This window comes from Bemisia tabaci, chromosome 9 (assembly GCF_918797505.1).
Source record: "Bemisia tabaci chromosome 9, PGI_BMITA_v3".
In the NCBI taxonomy this organism is placed as follows: domain Eukaryota; kingdom Metazoa; phylum Arthropoda; class Insecta; order Hemiptera; family Aleyrodidae; genus Bemisia; species Bemisia tabaci.
This window is the reverse complement of record NC_092801.1, coordinates 68,863-87,716: the sequence shown is the minus strand read 5'-3', so window position 1 is coordinate 87,716 and position 18,854 is coordinate 68,863. Positions and strand designations below refer to the sequence as shown.

The window sequence follows — 18,854 nt, the reverse complement described above, 5'->3', positions numbered from 1 at the left end:
AAATTTCATTTATAGCTCCCCTTTTTTCATTATAAAAATCGTGATGCCTCTTAGACTCAGATTGCCAACATGAATTTTTAATGCTTTACTAATTGTGACCCCCAACCTTCTTTCATGTCCCTCTATGTTCTTTTAAATAAATTATGTGGATGCTCATAATTTTTTTTTTCATGTCTTTGTCCGATCGAAAATTTAATTGTTAAAGGAATGGGCCCTCTCTTATGGACGAGCATTTGATCAAAAAGTAACTGGTAAGCTGGACAGAGAGCTTTTGATTCCTCGTGCTTATATATAATTAATTTTTAAACATTATTAATCGATGGAATTTTGTTATATTAACTTTTTTTTTACACTCTAATCCCAGTCAAAACAAATCGATTAACTTCATTCTCTCAGCCAATAAAAAAAGTTTGAGTTGGTCACTCTATTCCTACATTTCTTGCAAAAAAGAGAGTCATATTGGTATACAAGTTCAACTTTAAACTCTCTTCAAATATTCAAACACGAATATGGGGGATTATTTTTTCTTGCCGTCAAGCACAAAAAAAATGTGCAGCCATTTATGTAAGGAAAATCATTTGTTCTCGTCATTTTTTAGGGGGAGTTTTTTAGGATTGGGCCGGGGTGGCTACCGCCACCTAGAATATGTTACGGACGAATAAAAGGTCGAATTGATTAATTTAAAAGGATAAACAATTTTAAAGTATTTATGGAACGCTAAAGTAGCCTTACAGTTTCCACTCAATTTTCCACTGCGTCTAAAAGCAGTCAATGTAAGAATAAAATCGAGTTTCTGTCGAAGTATCAAATAATTCAAACACATAGCAAACACCTACAGCAAATTGTAGCTGGATATGTTTTTCAAATTCCTCATTTAAAAGTCTTTAGAATGAAAAAGTTTATTCGTAACATGAAATGAAAAAGCAACCAAGGTTTCCTTTACTACATAAAAAGCTAAACTTTTGTCGGGAGTTTCAAATTTTCATAATAATAATAACTGATGTTGCATGTTTTCTTCTTCTTTGTTGTTTGAAAGTTGAACAGGAGCTCCCATGCCTTATGCTTTTTTGTCTATCAAATTTTCCGTGTCTTTACAGTTAACGATAATTATTTTTAAGTTTTGAAACGTTGTGCAATAATTTTCCGCCGGATATGGAAAGAAATAAAGCTCTCTGTCTCTCATCAGTTTCCCGTGGTATTAATTGAGTATAATGTGAATTTTTCTATTTTCTAAAATGTTTTGAAAAGCTCTAAAATCCGTCGCTAATTCTTTAGATTATAGCTTCAGGACAATCTAAATATTCAAAAATATTCAAGTGATTTTTCATGAACTGAGAGCTTTTGGTTATCCGTCAATTTAATGAAAACAAATACGACAAGAAAATTATTGTCTCGCTAAAAATGGAAATTTAAGATGTTTCTCACTTAACAACAAGAGTCGATGAGGGTACCGGACTAGTGCCAACTTAGTGAAATGTTTTAGTATATATTTATATGTTCGGTTTATTAAAATTGAAGCAAAAATACCTAAGCCTTCTATTTCATGAAAAATGACAATGCTTCAATGACGGAAGAGGTATCGCTGAATGGATCCAAACAAAAGAGATAATTCATACCAGTTTTACAACTTTCTTTTCTTCTTCTCTCTTTTCGACTGGTAAATAACCCTTACTTGCATCAAATTATTATTATTACTAATTACTAATAATGACACGTTAAGTATAATTTACCTGCGGAACATCATGCACAGGGAGCAACAAGGGTACCTTTATTTTATCCCTCTTAAGCTTGAAATAGGAAAGACCTTTCGTTTGACAAAAAGGTAAATTATAAAAGGCTATGTGGAAGTCTTGAACGTTAGTTCCCGGCAAAGATCTTCCTAATTTTCAAAATGAATTTTACTAAAATCAAGACCCGCGACTGAAAGGCCTCCTTTACAGCTTTCCGTAGTAGAGATGCCTCAAAGCTTATCACCCATGGACCACTAGACAAGGTGCAAATTTGAGCATTATGAGACATGTTTGCTCATCAAAGTTCCACGTGGAATAGGATTTATACAGCAAACATTGCTGAGAGTAACTCCTAACCAAGATATTTGTCGTTTTCCGATGCCTAAATTAAAACTTTTCGCGACAGAAAAAACAATAATATATTTGATTTAAATTGCAAATCAAACTTCTTTAAGGCAGGCACCGTGGTATGAAAATATGCCAACCTCAAGTTCCTTTTTGCATTATCCTGTCAAAGTGTCAAGTCGAAAACTAGAAAATTCAATGATCAGGCCGCTGTACACAAGGAGCAACTAGGCACGGTCTGGACTAGAAGAAAACGTCACATATCACCTCTTCAAAATCTTACATTGAAAACGAATAACACAACAAGAAGTTCGGAAATTAACCCCTGAACGAAATATTCACAAGTATTTATTTAGCACATATTAAATACAAGTTAGATTATACAATCGACGGTGAAACAACCAGATCACATATCTTGTTTGCGGTGTTAAAAATCTTCGCTCTCATTTTATCTTTTTTGAAAAAGAAAAATCAATGTAATTTATTGACATTTTCAGAGTTTTCTTCGCACCGAGAAGAAAAAACACGGAAGTCTTCAAGAATTGGCATTAAGTGGTTTTCCACTTAAAAAATGAAGTATGACCGAATGTTTACAACGTCTCAAATCGAGATGCGTGGTCTCGTAGTTTCACCGTCAAAATTCTGTCATTTGTATTTTTCTCATTTAACCAATTTTAATTTTACATACTCGTATCTCGTTTAGAAGTCGATTTTCAGACTTGCCACTTTATGATTCGTTAATCTCGTGCAATTTTCAAGAGAAAACACACTAAGAATTGTTATTTATACCTTTTTACCCTTATTACCTCTCTATCAATTTTTTTTAATGATAATTCATCGTTCGTCACCCCCCTGACGTAAGAGGGTATTTCAATTTCCACATGGGCCCTGTTTTCCGTTTAAATTCGTGCTTTCCAGCGGGCCGATTATTGAAATTGATAGGCAAAACTGCAGACAAAGAAGACAAGAGAGATATGGAGGGATCCCATTGGTGGAAGCGGGTTGATGCAATGGACAAAGGAGGCAGGTAATAGACTAAGTAACGGCAACCCGCGAGGCACCCGATAGTTAGTCCATCATTTTCTCCCTTAGTCTGTAAGAACCAACCATTTCAACCAATGGTATTGCTCCATATACTCCCTATGTCTTCTTTGTCTATAGCTTTGTCTATCAATTTCAATAATTGGGACGCAGGGCTCATATGGATACAGAGATACGCCCTCATGTCAGGGGAACGGCACTTAAAGCTATTTAAAAAAACGGGAGAGGGTACTCACAACTAGCAAGTCTATCGCGCCAGGCCATGGGGTTATTGACGAGTCCCTGAAGTCCGGGCCAGTAGATGGGGCTCCTGGTGGAGAAATCGACGAGGCCGTGGGGCTTGGCGCCGTTTTGCTGGAAGTAGCTGGCGGCGGCGGCAGCGACACCGGCCACGGAATTGAAGGGCCGGTAGGAGAGCCCGGCCGGCCTGGCCAGGATGTGGTCGATCCCGTGGGGGTTCCCGCCGTTGGGCGAGGTCTTCATCTCCGTCATGGAGTGGAGGGCCGCCAGCGGCGGGTTGTGCTGGTCCAGGAACAGCATCGGCGTCAGCATCGTCGAGCGGGAGGACTGCGAGGAGCTTTGCGAGTCCTCGCTCTGCTGCTCTAGCGCCGCCGTCGTGATGCGGGGAGGTGCCCGGCTCAGAAGCGCATCCCGCGCCACCCTGATCAGCACCCACGCTCCATCGCGAGGCTCAAACGCGCCCGAAGCTACTCTCGAGGGATCTGCAGAGACACAAGGGGCTGTGCAGTACTCCGATTAGACGTGGACAGTCGCAATGTGCAAGACAGCACTTCTTAGGGACGTGGACAGTCACAGGATGCAAGACAGTACTCTTCAGGGACGTGGACAGTCACAAGGTGCAAGAAGTGAAGAGTCGCGCGGTGCCAGACGGTGAATCCTCAGACAAGTCGAGAGTCACTTGGAGGAGGGCAGTACTCTTTACAGACGTTGAGAATCCTGATTTGTGAAGAGTTCCAAAGTACAAGGGTGAGGTTGCGCACTGAGACGAATGTGATCGGTTCCTAGAAACTTGATGACTCGTTCAGAGAGTAAGAGAAAATTATTTGATTCACGAGAGGTAATTGACGGAGGTCTCCACAATGTTGACCCAAAGTAACGAAATAATAAACAATGGAAATTACGGCAATGACATTAATGTCTTAAAAGACGGCGATATAGACCACGGTATCGACGCACAACACAATCCAGGGTGGGTGAAAAACAAGGGTTGTGCAAGGTTAGGAAAAAACTACAGTTGACTGACTGTTCAAGACCCGTCAATACGTCCGCACTTTACTAAATACAGCTCCAACAGTTGTGAACAAAACCAGATTCCGGCTCAATGAGCACCCAATGAATGCAAATGCGCGTGGATTACGGAAACGACACTACTTCGTAAACAATCGGGGAAAAAATGTTAACGCGGAAACAGTCCGTTTTTGCGACAGCAATCGAGAAACCTTATCTTCCCAAAAATTCACGTGAAAAACTTCGACTTTATCACACGTACACAGATCATTGAAAATCCCTCGGCGAAAAAACGCACACAATCGCGAGGACACGCGAGTCAGTAATGAAAGCCGAGCGAAACGATTGAGGTTATGTTAGAGGGATCCACTCGGGGTGGGAGTCGATATAAAAGTGGTAGTTTTCGGAGTGTATCTCGAGCCCTACCTGCGGCCCCGCCCCTCGCGCTGCGATTGGCCGACCGTCATCCCGCGCCCCGCCCCGCCCACCCGCCAATCAAAGAGTACAGATGCGAATCAATTACTATTCATATTTGATTTTAATTCCCTCCTCGCCCGCGCCTCGCGCAGCGGGATTCTTCCTTCTCACTCGCTGTTGGCGGCGTGTCCGCCTTCCGCTTCGACGTCCTCAGCAGAAAGCACGTAACTGCGCAGAAGTTTATTTATAACTTCCGCGCTTCCTGCAATTAGGACGTATTCTGCCGTGCTGAGGAAAAACGCCATATGAACACTCCAGAGTTGCCTAATTCCCTTCGATAAAATGTTTACTTTTAAGGATAGTTATGAATATTTTTTTTTTTTTTAAATTCGTAGAAACTTCGGGTGATATTGTGAACAAAATTATGTGAAAAATTGGAAGAAAAGTATTGACAAATTTTCCAGAGAATTCGTTATTTACCAAAAGAAATTTGGTAACGCCGGATGAACATTTGAGAGTTACCAAATTTCCCGCATAAAACAGGTTTTTTCGGGGAAAGATAAGCTTTTGTATTTTCCCTTGAAATTTTCAGATATTTTTGATCAAGTTGCAAACAAAATTGCCGAAAAAATTAAAAAAAAAAATCAAAATTTTCCCAGTAAATTAAGTTTTTTAAGGAAATCTGGCTACGTCTAAAGGCACTTACGGCGTTTTTCCCTAGCGCGGCGGTATTCATGGTTGTTTTCTAAAAAGTTTCTTTTCCTTTGAGGCACCAAATAGTTCGTATTCTGATTGAGGGAGGTTTCAGGAAATTCTTGACATGATTATATCGTCACCATGAAGTAGATGCGTATATCTCAATCTCCACGTGAACCCTGTTTTATGTCTAAATATATGCTTTCTGAGGTTCATGCGAGAATGGATATACACTCGAAAGCGTTACGGGTTAACACTTAATTTTGTGGTACTATCTCAAGTTCTTGGATGATATGGACATTTCCAATTCATTTTGGTAGTACCGAAACATTTGAGTTAGTGACCTAATGTATTGGGGTACATTACAATTATTTGGGGTATTACTGTAATTATTTGGGATACTGCCATAATTATTTGGGATACTATCACAATAAATTAGAAATATCCAAGTTTGGGCTGAATTCTTACCTATTTATTGCCGTGCACCAGAGTAGCAACGAAACAAGTAACGATTCTCACGAACTTCGAGTAAAAGTCAACAATTTAAACTCTGAAATGGATCCTTGCAAAGGTTGATGATTGCCAAGAATTTGCCTCTATAAAAAATTAAGAATACCGAGGTTAAAATTTTGCAGGTCTCGGAAACTTTAAAGGAGGTTAGTCTCTACCTCAACATTTTAGAATTTTTTTCTTGCGCATTTTCGATGTTTAGCTGCGGTTCATAATTTTAATTATTTACAAGTTTATATTTTTAAAGTTTATTGTCAAGTTTTACTCGATAAGCCTTAAAATTGTTCTTCTTTTCCGTGCAAGTTAAGAATCTCCTTAAGCCCTCCTTGATGATAATGAAAATCATTACAAGAAATTAGGGAGCTGTTTAAGGAACGTTTATGAGTACTGCTTGTGCTGGCCTTCTGCACTTACAACGAATCTCTATGACTATAATTTTCGGCGGATTTGAGAGTAACATGATACTACCAAGCTATGCAAAATCCGAGTCTTTGAACAGCTCCTTTCCTTAGGAGACTCCGAGTGGTTTATACGATGAGGACTTGAAGATACTTGATCTAGCAGTATAACGATGGAAGTTTTTACAAAACTCCAGTGCAGTCCAATAGTATAATTTTGAAAGGAGACCCTTTAAAGAGCTGAGAATTTGAATCAACAAAAAATTAAAAATTCCGACGTCAAAAGTTTATACGTTATTTATTATTTGAAGGTAAGTTCATATAATCCTTAAAATTTATTAAAATTACATGGTTTTTTTTTTCGTGTCTCATCAGTTTTTGCATTGGCAAATCATTGATATCAATTGCAATGATCTAACTTCAGAGCTATGCTTCTATTAAATTTTATTAAGATTCGTTAAAATCTTATATGTTGTGCTTTATATGATGCTCTATCAAGGATCTCCTTAAATCTCCGTTGATCACGGTATAAACCATATTTGGTTTTCCAGATGGAAAGGAACTGTCTTAGCATACGCGAATCCCGGTGGGCGTAGGGGGTTCACGCTCCCCCCCCCCCCCCCCCCCGCGGTTTGTCTAATAAAAAGGAAAGAGAAAAAGGAAATCAAGAGAAAACGGAAGAAACGGAGGAGAAAAGAAGAAAGGGCGCTTATATTTGGTACTTATCCATGGAAAAATTGACTGAAACTGCACACGAAATGCTTTAAAATTTTGAGAATTTTCTCGGGAAGCCTCCTGGACCCCCCCCCCCCTTCCCCTACGCGCCCTAGCCCGGTCGAGGTATCTGGATGCACCTACATTCATTAAAAGCGACTATGAATGCTACAGTGCTAAGGAAGAACGCCGTATGAGCCTTCAGACGTTGCCAAGTCTCCTCCGATAAAATCCGAAATTACTGGGAAAATTGTGAATATTATATTCTCAAATTTTTAGACAATTTTGTGCACAATTTAATTTAAATTTCAAGGAAAAATATGCATGAATTTTGTCAAAAATACAGCTTTTATCAAGGGAAATTTGGCAACTCCCGAATGTTCATACGCCGTTCTTCCTTGGCACCATTGCTTCCATTGTGTGAGCGCGCAAGTCAAGTCCACCGCGGCGCGGCGTAGCGCACCTCGAGAGGACCTGCGCCATGAGCGGTGCTTATTTGCCGAATAATTTGTTCCCTTCCTGGGTCTACATTCTATCCCTCAATCTGTGACAGGGTGTCCCTTCGGATCTTTTTCATTGAGTTGTTTAATGACACGTCGGATCTTTAGAAAGGATGATAATTTAGTCTCGGACGTTTAAAAATGCGTTGGGCCACTACGCGTCATCAAAACATCGTGAACGCATCCTTCCGGTGCTTTCAAAGTCGGTCCGGGTGGGTAATTGGAGAAGGAAGCGTCGGGCCCCGTTGTGAGCGTGTTTGGAGCTGGGTCCATGTTAACAGCCTCATGATTCCCTATTCATATTGGATCATTAAACCTCACCGTAAACTATACCAGGTCCAGGTGCTTTACATTGTAAATCGGGCAAACTTTAATATAAGTCTAGTTCACACGCTTAAAATTCCTTCCAGTTACCCATGTAAGGTTAGGGGCTGTCCGGCTGCCCCTAAATTACGGGGGGTAGGGGGTCGAGGAGAACGTTACGCCATTTTGTTTTTACGTGTTGAAGGACTCAGAACTACGTCACAAGAACGTTATAGGGAGGGAGGAGGTCAAAATACCGTAGAAGTGTGTCACGTAATTTAGGTACAGCCCCTCACTCTACATTTAACGAAACTAAAATCATCAGAAATACAGATAAACAAGGGCTAAGGCAAATACCTAATTGACGTATTTACGCTAAAAGGAGCTATGACACACGCAAGTCCTATGCACATAGTTCCTTCTAGCATAAATAGTCAAAATCTGCCGTGCCCAGGAAAAACACCGCATGAGCCCTCAGGTGGTGTAAAACGTCGATTGACAAATCGAAAATTTTTGTGCAGATTTGCGAGTGTTTCTCTTCCAAATTGGCAGAGAATTTTATTCTTAACTTGATCTTCTTTGTACAGTAATTTGAATGAAAAGCAGTCTAAAGTTTTTTCAAAAGTAAGTCTTTTCTGAGAGTTAATTTGGCAACATTCTAATGTTCATACGGCGTTTCTTCTTAGCATGGCAGAAATGCATAGGATGTCTTAGCAAAGTGTCAACTGAAGTCTTCGCATACCAAGAGTTGAGACATGAGGAATCCATTTCTAATTGAAACCCGTATTTCAAGAATCCACAGTTTCACAAACGGTAAATAAGATTACATTTTCACCGATTGTGAAGATTACAAATTGGAATGGACCAAGGGATTTGGGTTACGTCGAGGAGCATACGGAATGGAAGAGAAAACCAGGGTAAGAAATTTGGGTCCCAAATTTTGGAAGTGAGTCGATCATAGATTATGAAAACGTTCATAATGTGTAATCTTTTTCACTGTTTATGGCATCGATAAACGGTCTCGACTCATTCTTTAGAAAAGAGTCTAGTATCAATTTTTTTTCAGCCAGGGAATAAGAAAAAAAAGTGTAAAACGATGAAGAAAAAATAATGAAGCAAAAAACAAACAAACTCGAAAATGCGGAAATTTATTTATGGAGATTGTGGAGTCAAAAGTGAATTTCAGACTTCCCCACTGGAATCATCGTAAATTCGTCGTTTTCCTCAAGAAAGAATGCAGTTACGTTACCAGACTAATATTTCAATGAAACTGAATTGTGTATAACAATGTTATGCCACATTTCCTCTCAAAAATTGCATTTCTACTGATTCTTCTTCTGATCTCATTCAAGAACAGAAAAAATTCGGTCAAATACGAGTATATTGCACTGGCACAATCTTCTGACGAAACGAATTGTTTGAGTCAATTTTACAACCTTGGAATGGAGTTCCTTTCCTTCGTCTGGATGAATTTTGAGTCCTTCTTCACACGAAGACTTATTTCTTTGACTCCGGCAAAAATTTGCAACTGACTCATTTTCATACTCCTGTCACCGTGTCAGATGTCTTCAATTACGAATGAAAGAGATCTGTACACATCGTGCACCTATTTATCAACTCATCCCATATCTCGGGAGCCCGTAAGCTGGACAAAATATATTTTTGACTGGGAGCCAAGATAGTCTTTGAGCCACTATTAATTTCAACTCGGGCTCCCAATAGTTTTCAAGTTTGGTTCATCATCTTTTCATCGAAGCCAAAACCGCTTCACCACGATTCTTGATTTAGCTTTGATTCCGAGCTCCGATATTTCATTCTTGACCAGTCCCCACGAACGAAAACGTTTCTACATTTCTTTCAAATCTCACAAAAAAGAGTTCAGAATAGTATACATCTTCCGTTACTTCAATATTAAACATACAGCTTTTCAAAATATTACTACATAGGCCTATACGAGGGTCGTCCAGGAAGTATGTTTACCTATTTGATAACTCCTAAACTAAGATAGATAGAGAAAATCTGTGAAAATCGTTGAAAAGTCACTACTCTTAGCTTTTTAACGCGCTATATGTTTTTAAATTTGGTTTAATAAAACTCCAGAAAAAAGAATTTTTCTGTACCCATCTCCTCTCCGCGCGGGTTCAAAAGAGGTGTGTGAAAAAACGGCCAAAAATGCCTCAAGGCATTTTCGAATTTTGATCACTTGGGGTGATACAGTAGCTTCCCAGACGCCCAAAACCGGTCGCCGTTTTGCTTAGAAGCGCCGGGTTGCGACGTTGCCATTTTTTAAAGTGGAAACCTTTAAAAATTCATATCTCCGCCGCATCTCAACCGATTTCAATGAACTTTTTTTTAAAATGTTCCTCTTAAATAGAGCTTTCTAGTGGTATATAGTTTTCTGGGGTTTACTTGGCTTTAAGTGGCACTTACGCGGTTTTAGCACTTCTTGATAGACACAAAAATGTAGTTTTTATTTTACCACGATCGTGGAATCGACGGAATCTAAACAAAAACCAGTCTAAATGAAAGTTCAGATTCTCACCTTTCTAACGAGCACAAGATCATCCCGGGGAAACGTTTAGTTTCCGAGATATGACCGCTCAAAGTTGGTCACATGCGCTTTTGCGCAATGTGAATGCGCCTTATCACTAAGTCATTCGCGAACTGGGGGTCCCTTATGTTCAATTTACGTTGAAATAATTACACAGAGCAGTAAGGTGTACAACACGAGCCGTATTTTCACCTTCGGCTGCTGATGTGCGACGTTGCCATTTTTTTAAGTGAAAACTCTTAAAAATGCATAACTCCGCTGCATTTCAACCGATTTCAATGAACTTTTTTTTAAAATGTTCCTCTTAAATAGAGCTCTCTAACGGTATTTAGGTCTCTGGATTTTATTGACTTCAGGGCGGCACTTAGGTCGTTTATATGGTTCTTTGCAGAGATTTTTCATATAGAAAATAGTGTTGCTATTTTTTATTTTTTATTTTTTTTTTTATTTTTTTTTTCCGCGGGTTGTGGGAGGGTTTGAAATGGCAAAATTTAAAAGAAAGAACTTTGAAAAAAGGGATTCTTTTAATCACTATTCTTACGTGTACAAATATTGAAAGCGACGCTCTCATTGTACAAGGGAAGTTGGTGTTGTTAATTTACCAAGATTTTTGCATTATACTTTAAGCGATGGTGATCTTCCGATCTAGTTTGAATGTTAAAAAAAATCGGGGGAAATACAGACCCCCTTCCGAAAAAAAAAGAAGAAAAAAATAGCAACTCAATTATTTATATGAAAAATCTCTGCAAAAAACCATATAAACGACCTAAGTGCCGCCCTGAAGTCAATAAAATCCAGAGACCTAAATACCGTTAGAGAGCTCTATTTAAGAGGAACATTTTAAAAAAAAGTTCATTGAAATCGGTTGAAATGCAGCGGAGTTATGCATTTTTAAGAGTTTTCACTTAAAAAAATGGCAACGTCGCACATCAGCAGCCGAAGGTGAAAATACGGCTCGTGTTGTACACCTTACTGCTCTGTGTAATTATTTCAACGTAAATTGAACATAAGGGACCCCCAGTTCGCGAATGACTTAGTGATAAGGCGCATTCACATTGCGCAAAAGCGCATGTGACCAACTTTGAGCGGTCATATCTCGGAAACTAAACGTTTCCCCGGGATGATCTTGTGCTCGTTAGAAAGGTGAGAATCTGAACTTTCATTTAGACTGGTTTTTGTTTAGATTCCGTCGATTCCACGATCGTGGTAAAATAAAAACTACATTTTTGTGTCTATCAAGAAGTGCTAAAACCGCGTAAGTGCCACTTAAAGCCAAGTAAACCCCAGAAAACTATATACCACTAGAAAGCTCTATTTAAGAGGAACATTTTAAAAAAAAGTTCATTGAAATCGGTTGAGATGCGGCGGAGATATGAATTTTTAAAGGTTTCCACTTTAAAAAATGGCAACGTCGCAACCCGGCGCTTCTAAGCAAAACGGCGACCGGTTTTGGGCGTCTGGGAAGCTACTGTATCACCCCAAGTGATCAAAATTCGAAAATGCCTTGAGGCATTTTTGGCCGTTTTTTCACACACCTCTTTCTCGGATCGTCTTTTACAAGTGAGCCGCTGACGGAAAAAACGTTGCTTAGAGGTGGTTGAATAACATTTAAAACATAAGAAGGGACATTATTCTCAACTAGGTATAGTGGCAGGATTACCCGTGTTTACATGTTATTTTTTTATTATTTTTTATTATATTTTTTTTTATATTAGGTACGTGGTTAAGTTGCAAAGTCTCCCATTTAAACAATGTAAATCTTTAAATTTTATCATAGTTTGTTTGAGCCTTCTGCTGGGCCGATTTCTATTATTTTTGCGCCTATATTGACAGGCGATAATGTGTAGATGAGCCTGCTGTAATCGGATTTAGGAAATAGGACCCAGGTCATTTTGTATAGGAGTAGTCCAGAGAGCTTAGAATGGGGGGGGGGGGGGGAATTTGAAATTCCCGTCAATGAAAAATGGCGGGAATTTCAAATTTAGCGGAAAATGTTGAATCTTGGTCTGTCAGTAGGGCAAGTGAATTGAAGGTATGCTCCTTTGCTACAGACTTTCATGGAAAGCGGAGAATAACGCTCCGTTCCGTTCCCTTTCAGTCTTGGCGTAAAGTATGAATGGACAAATGAGAGTCGGGTATGAAAATATTTCCATTTCTTTGGATTGATCTTTTGTCGACGCGGGCCTATGAGAACGCAAAGCGCCCTTTGGGGGCTAGGCCGCGTAGCGAACAGGGGGCATACCCCATAGTTTAAAAATAAAGCGTTAGAAATTGAAATTGGCGACTTTTCGAAACTTTTCAGATTTTATTTAACTATCTTAGTTTAGGAGATATTGAATAGGTAAACTTACTTTCTGGACAACCGTCGCACATGCTCCTCAAAAGATTTTTCCGCGTTAACGAAGGAAGCAAAAAGTGCAAAAATGAAGTTTTGGAGAATGGACCCAATAGCATCTGAGCGGAACATATTCATTGCGTGAATCATCCGATCTTCGTAAAATCTTACTTTTTAGTCCAAAATCATAAGACTAACGCGTGACGCACAACTTAAAGCGCGAAGAGCTCTGTAGAAAAATCGTTATACATCGCAAGAAATTTGGTGACATTAGGATTTTTTTACGGCGGCGCCGATTTTCTATCGCATGACGCGAAGTTTTCTCGAAGTATAATTTTTTTTTGTTGAAACTTGACAACGTCCGAATGTCTATACGGTGTTTTACATTAGCACTGCAAACCGAGGGTTAACGAAATCGTAACTCCACGGTCTAATGCACGTCTGGGCGTTAACATCGTATGATTGGTTTAAATTCTGCGAGTTAACTATTCGTACTCATAGGATGTGCGGATTGCGGATCTATTCAATTGAAGGCGTTTTTTTTCACCGGGCCGATCGGGTTCAAGTAGTGAAATGGACGCCTCAATACTCGAGTCTACCAGTGGCAGTGCCGCAGCGTAAGCACAACACGGAGTGAATCATCGGCTATTTTCCCATCTAAAGTTATAGTGAGGAATTGATTATTGATTTATGCCCTGATCGGGAGACGGAGATATATCCCCTAAGGTAGGTGCGCCAAATAAGGCCATGTACCCTAATAAAGCCACTTGCCTTTAATCGTCTATATAAATCGTCAAAAAGCATGTAGTGCCTAAACAGCGACCTCTATAGGATGGGGATGTAAGGTAGATTAAGTCACCACACTTGTCCAACCCTTCAAGGCTAACGCATGCCGAAAATTCAAAGTTCTTTGTTTGAGTGCAAACGTGCGTTTCAAAATTAGCTCATTCCGGAGAGTGCTATTTCATTCATAACTTTAGTTAGTCGCATGCAATCCCTTGAAAACTCTATATATTCTTTCTCAGCATATCCTCCTCTATTAAAAAACCAATGTAGCTTTCCTTTTTTTTTTTTTTTGATTCCAGCTAATATAATGAGTGGAAAGTAAAGTCATGGTAAGGTGTACCCTAATAAGGCCAGGTGGCTTTATTAGGGTACACCCCTCTTGAAATCCAAGGTGTCAAAAACTCATTTTTAATTCCTAAGCTAATTAGTTCTTTTTCGTGGCTGTTTGTGCATTTAAACTCAAGTTCAACTTTATGTAAGTATTTTTTCCTCTAACGATTCTCAAGGAAATGGTTCCTTTCTTTCATAAGTCAATACTCTCAATACTTTGTGTTCAATTTTATCTAGTTGGAATGAAATTTCATTCTATTTTGATAAATTTGTGGATTTTCATACTTAAGATCCTGTTTTCTATTGAATTTTGATTTTTCCTACTGATTTCAGCTTTAAATTTACTAGGAAACTCACTTTTAACCCATGTGGCCTGATTTGGACCCCGTGGCCCTAATAAGGCCACTTTTTAAAATTTTGAAAAACTCAATGTTGATCAATTTTTTTTTTAAAAAAAATGAAAACCCCTAATATTTTCTTAAAATTTGAGACATGAAGCATGTCTGTGCAAAATTTCATTTACTTTGGTGCATTTAATGGTTTTTAACGGCCTTTTAAAGTTATGGTGGCCTTATTTGGCGCACCTACCTTAGTTGTCATTGATTATCCAAAATATTTTTAAAAATTGTTCGCATGAATGAAAATTGACGATTTTTTCCTCAGATTTAATGTTAAAGGATTCATCAATTTCTTGATAGAAAAGACAGTGAAATGTTCTGAAATGCTTACATGATTTAGGCACACAAAAAACCAACTTGAAGGATAGAAATTAGCAGAAAAGTGTACTGTTTTACTCAAGACTGCAGTCCGTACATCGTTTTTGCAGAGTTATGCGAACTTACTGCAGTTTTTTTTTTTAGAAATGGCGCCAACTTTTGCGCACGCATTGCACCTTCATAACTCAGCCCCCCCTCCTTTGTTCTTTTCTTTTTTTTAGAAATAAACCGAATTCAACGAAAATTGCAGCAGTCCAATTTTAAAGGAAACTCAATGTCGAAAATCTAAACGTCACTACCTCAATATGCTCCGGCACGGTAATATTGCGCATGAGCAGACACTCTTTCCCATCTTTTAAAGCGCCTTCACTTTCAAGAGATGCAACATAACTGGCAACGGCACGCCGCGTTTTCTCAATCCAAGATTATATCCTTTATTTTTTATTTCTTCTGCGGCGTAATAAATGTCTCGTTCCAAAATGGGATCCCTTGTAACAAACTTGTCTTATGAATTTTACCGGGGGAACCCTTGTCTTTTTATTAATATTTTGTTCCATACCTTTGATTGACTTAGACTAAAATGAATCCTATAGGACACAATTTCGTTACTTTTCGTTTATAACTCATTAGGAGGCTTTTAGATGAAAACTATATAAATCGGTTTCACCTTTTTCGAAGGTTTGAGTCTATGATAAGGTATTTTTTATCCATTGAGTGGTTCATCGGGAAATCTTCAAACCCTCTTAACGTTCATGTGGGCGAAAAGAAAAAAAGCTCATAGGGATTTCAAACCAAAGCAAAGTTCTTCTGGATTCGAAGTTTATATTTTAAAAAAGTATACAGTTTTGAGAGAAAGCTTTATACTTTTAACTGCGCATTGCAAACACATTTGCTTTATTAGCGGCTCTGGTGCTTGCACTAGAGCTGCTATTCCGGACGGTTCCAGCTGGGGAGTATCAATGCAGCATGTTACATTGTAGAGACCGCGCGTTGGTTGATGGGAATCGGCGCCATTTTCGGCTATGTTCCTTGTCATGACTTTATTTTATTGCATACTGTTTTATTGTTAGTCAATGCTATGTTGTGTATTGTATTTTTGGAATCATGGTGATACAGTCAACAGTTCAAAACTTGTTTGTGCTTTTATCCCGTGATGGAAAAAATGTACTTTACGTTCAAAATTTGAAAATTTGAATTTTAAAGTTTTCGCGGTTAAGGAAGCTTTAACCACTGGGTTGGAGCTTCCTAGTCATTTACTCGATATCAGCTGATAGCAAACAAAGGTTACCAGGGAAACCGTAAACGTCTAACAACTATCGTGGCCATTGGGGCGATTATTGAAATGATATCGACTTTATGTCGCCGCTTACGACAGGACATAGCCCTATCTTAACTGTGTAATATATCGCAATTCGATATTGTTTTGATTTTTAAAAGGAGCAATTCATTCATACAGTTCCGATTAGTTTTGGCGAACGGGCCCTTAGCCTGCTTAGTACGTATAATCCCAAAACGCAGGAAAATAGATTGTAGGAAAATATTTGCATCGGAAAATCGTAACAATTTTCCCCTAGATGTCTTCCATTCCGGGTACATATTTATTGAAAACGGCGACTTTTTCAACAGTCCTATTTTTATCTACAACATCTAAGTGGCCCTTCATAATCATTTAATTTTGGCCCCTGGCCAGAAAAAGGTTCGGAAATTGCAGTGATTTTGCCGAAAATGCTGAAGTAAGTAAATTTGGGCATTTTTTTTCCTTCTTCAAACTCTGTGGAGAAGCACTTCTCCTCCAGTACATCTATTTTTTTACTTATCTCTCGCAAGGTACATTTACAGAAGGTGTGTTCCAGTATTAACAGTTCAGATTCGTTGTTTTTTTATTATAACGATTATTTCGGAAAGCAATTATTACATTGTTCAATTCTACTGACTTTCAACACTCGATTATACTCCCGGCAAATTCTGCAGCAGCGTTTCAAATGTTGACTCTAATGCTTCCAACAGCCATCCGATGTCTAAGAGTTTATTCCTAGATTTAGGGATTTTCCGGAATTTCCAGGGATTTAGGGATTTTTCAGGAAATCTAGGGATTTTTTTTTGATGAGGTAAAGTTACCAAAAATCAACTTTTTAACCTCAATTCTAGCTTCGACAATCGAAAACATTTTTTCATCTATATTTTGTAGGCCTTTTTGGCAACACTATTTTCCCCGCAAATAAGCCGGAAATTAAAACGATTGCGTCCTTCGATGTACTTGACATTCAACTGCATTCAACCTGTTAATAATAAGAAATCAACTAATATTCTTTCATTTTATTGGTCTGGATTAGCACTGCTTTCAGAGAGCGCCAAAATTCAAACGAGCCAATCAGATTTAAATATTGCAAATCGCTACATCGAATGACATCATGATTCTTCATAAAAAAATGGCGCTTTTTGCAAAATCTAGGGATTTTTTAAGTATATTTGAGCAAATCTGGGGATTTAGGGATTTTTAGCGAAATCTAGGCATTTTTTTTCTTCCCCGCTAGGGATTTAATATCGGAAGACTGGCTTCCAGTATCGTAGCGTTGATCGTCGCTGATGTCGAAATGGAACCTAATGCCGGACTTACTGTAACACCTCCATTCCTCAATTCCGGTGAGGAATACGTCTCTACCCTTAACTCAATATAAATATACAAATTGATAAGTGAGTGCTTTAGTCTCCTGAAAACAGAATTGCGAAACTTAAAATTGGAGAAAAATGATGAGTAAATGAAAAAATGGAACCAATTGGTGGGATATGTCGCATGCCATTCTGACACAAAATATGGCGTCTATCGAATCACCTTAACTAAATAAAATAACCAAATTTTCAACTCTCAAACTATCAACTATCAACTATCAAAATTCAAACTATCAAAATTTCCAACAATGACAAAAATGATTGTAATATACCTATAATGTAATGAAATATACACGCTCTAATCATTTAATTTGTATTACCTTTATGTTATGTACCTACATGTTATACTATTTTTATAATAAATTTTGCCAACATGCTTTTCAATTCAGTCTACAACATTTCATTCCGACGTGGCAATAATGATTTATAATGCCCCTAAACATTAAAATGAATTACAATAGTAATGCCGCATTATAATGTCGTATTATACATCGCAACGATTCATGTCCTACTGATTATTGATTATTGTAAGATGAATTCTGTTTTCTCTGATTGTATGTTTCATACGTGCGAAGCAAGTACGGGTCACTAGAAACGTGGTTCGTACGGGTGGCTGATGAAATTGATCTTCGAATACCTTTTGATGAGCTAGGGAAATGGAACCATCTGCATCTCATGGACAATAAATAGTTGCCGTAATTAAGGTCATCCCGTGATTAAGGTGCCGTGATTTAAGTCATAAATTCTTCATCTAATTCTTGATTCATCTCCAAAATGTCTGCTAAAGCTTTCATGCGCTTCTCCTTGTATGCATGAATGAGCAAATTGGGTATCGAACAAGCGGACACTTTTTGAAAATTTAGATGATTCTGGACAATATCGTACAGAAGTCCACGAGCTGCAGATAGAACCATTACCTCTAGCTCATCAAAAGTTATTCGAAGATCATTCAACAACCTCTTTGACAAGTTGCAAAAACTTTTCGTTAACAATAGTGTCACACGGTACTAGGAATATTTACTATTTAACGAACCTTATATTTCCCTGACTCAGTCCTAAATTATAGAAGTATGCGTTACTTTTCCAGCAATCCAAAAAAACAATTATACAAAAAACCAATACCTACACTTTCAGATATAAAAATGCAAATTTTTTGCAGCCTCGCTAAACGACTTATCAACCAGAGATTTTTTAGGAAGCGGACCTCCAAAGAGCTTTCAAAATTAAAAGTATACAACAAGTGATAATGCCATGTATTCGCCATATCAAAGCCCAATACACATTTATACACCGGCTACGTAAATCTGCTAAGTTACAAAACATGAATCGACAGTTGTCGGATTGTACATCAATGACAAAATGTGTCTAGGCCCTCATTCTTGACTACAACTACTGCCCCCAGAGCCGCTCTCCGACGCCAATGCGTTGGAGCTTCCTGCTTGTTTAATTTTTAAACATAATTACGTATTGCCCCTATTCATACATTTCAAGTAAATTCGTATTGGGTAAATCTCGGGAATTTACTGCGAACTTCATAACCTGTGTAAAAAAATTTTCGGATTTT

General features: G+C 38.4%; 1 protein-coding gene across 1 annotated transcript in view; it reads right to left on the bottom strand.

Moving 5' to 3' along the window:
- HGTX (HGTX homeodomain transcription factor) overlaps positions 1-4,801 on the bottom strand; it is a 79,884-nt gene extending 75,083 nt beyond the window's left edge. The window contains exon 1 of the mRNA XM_019054393.2: positions 3,353-4,801. Coding sequence (XP_018909938.1) covers positions 3,353-3,668 — 316 coding nt within the window. The 5' untranslated portion in view covers positions 3,669-4,801. The remainder of the gene's footprint in view (positions 1-3,352) is intronic.
- Positions 4,802-18,854: the final 14,053 nt, after the last annotated feature.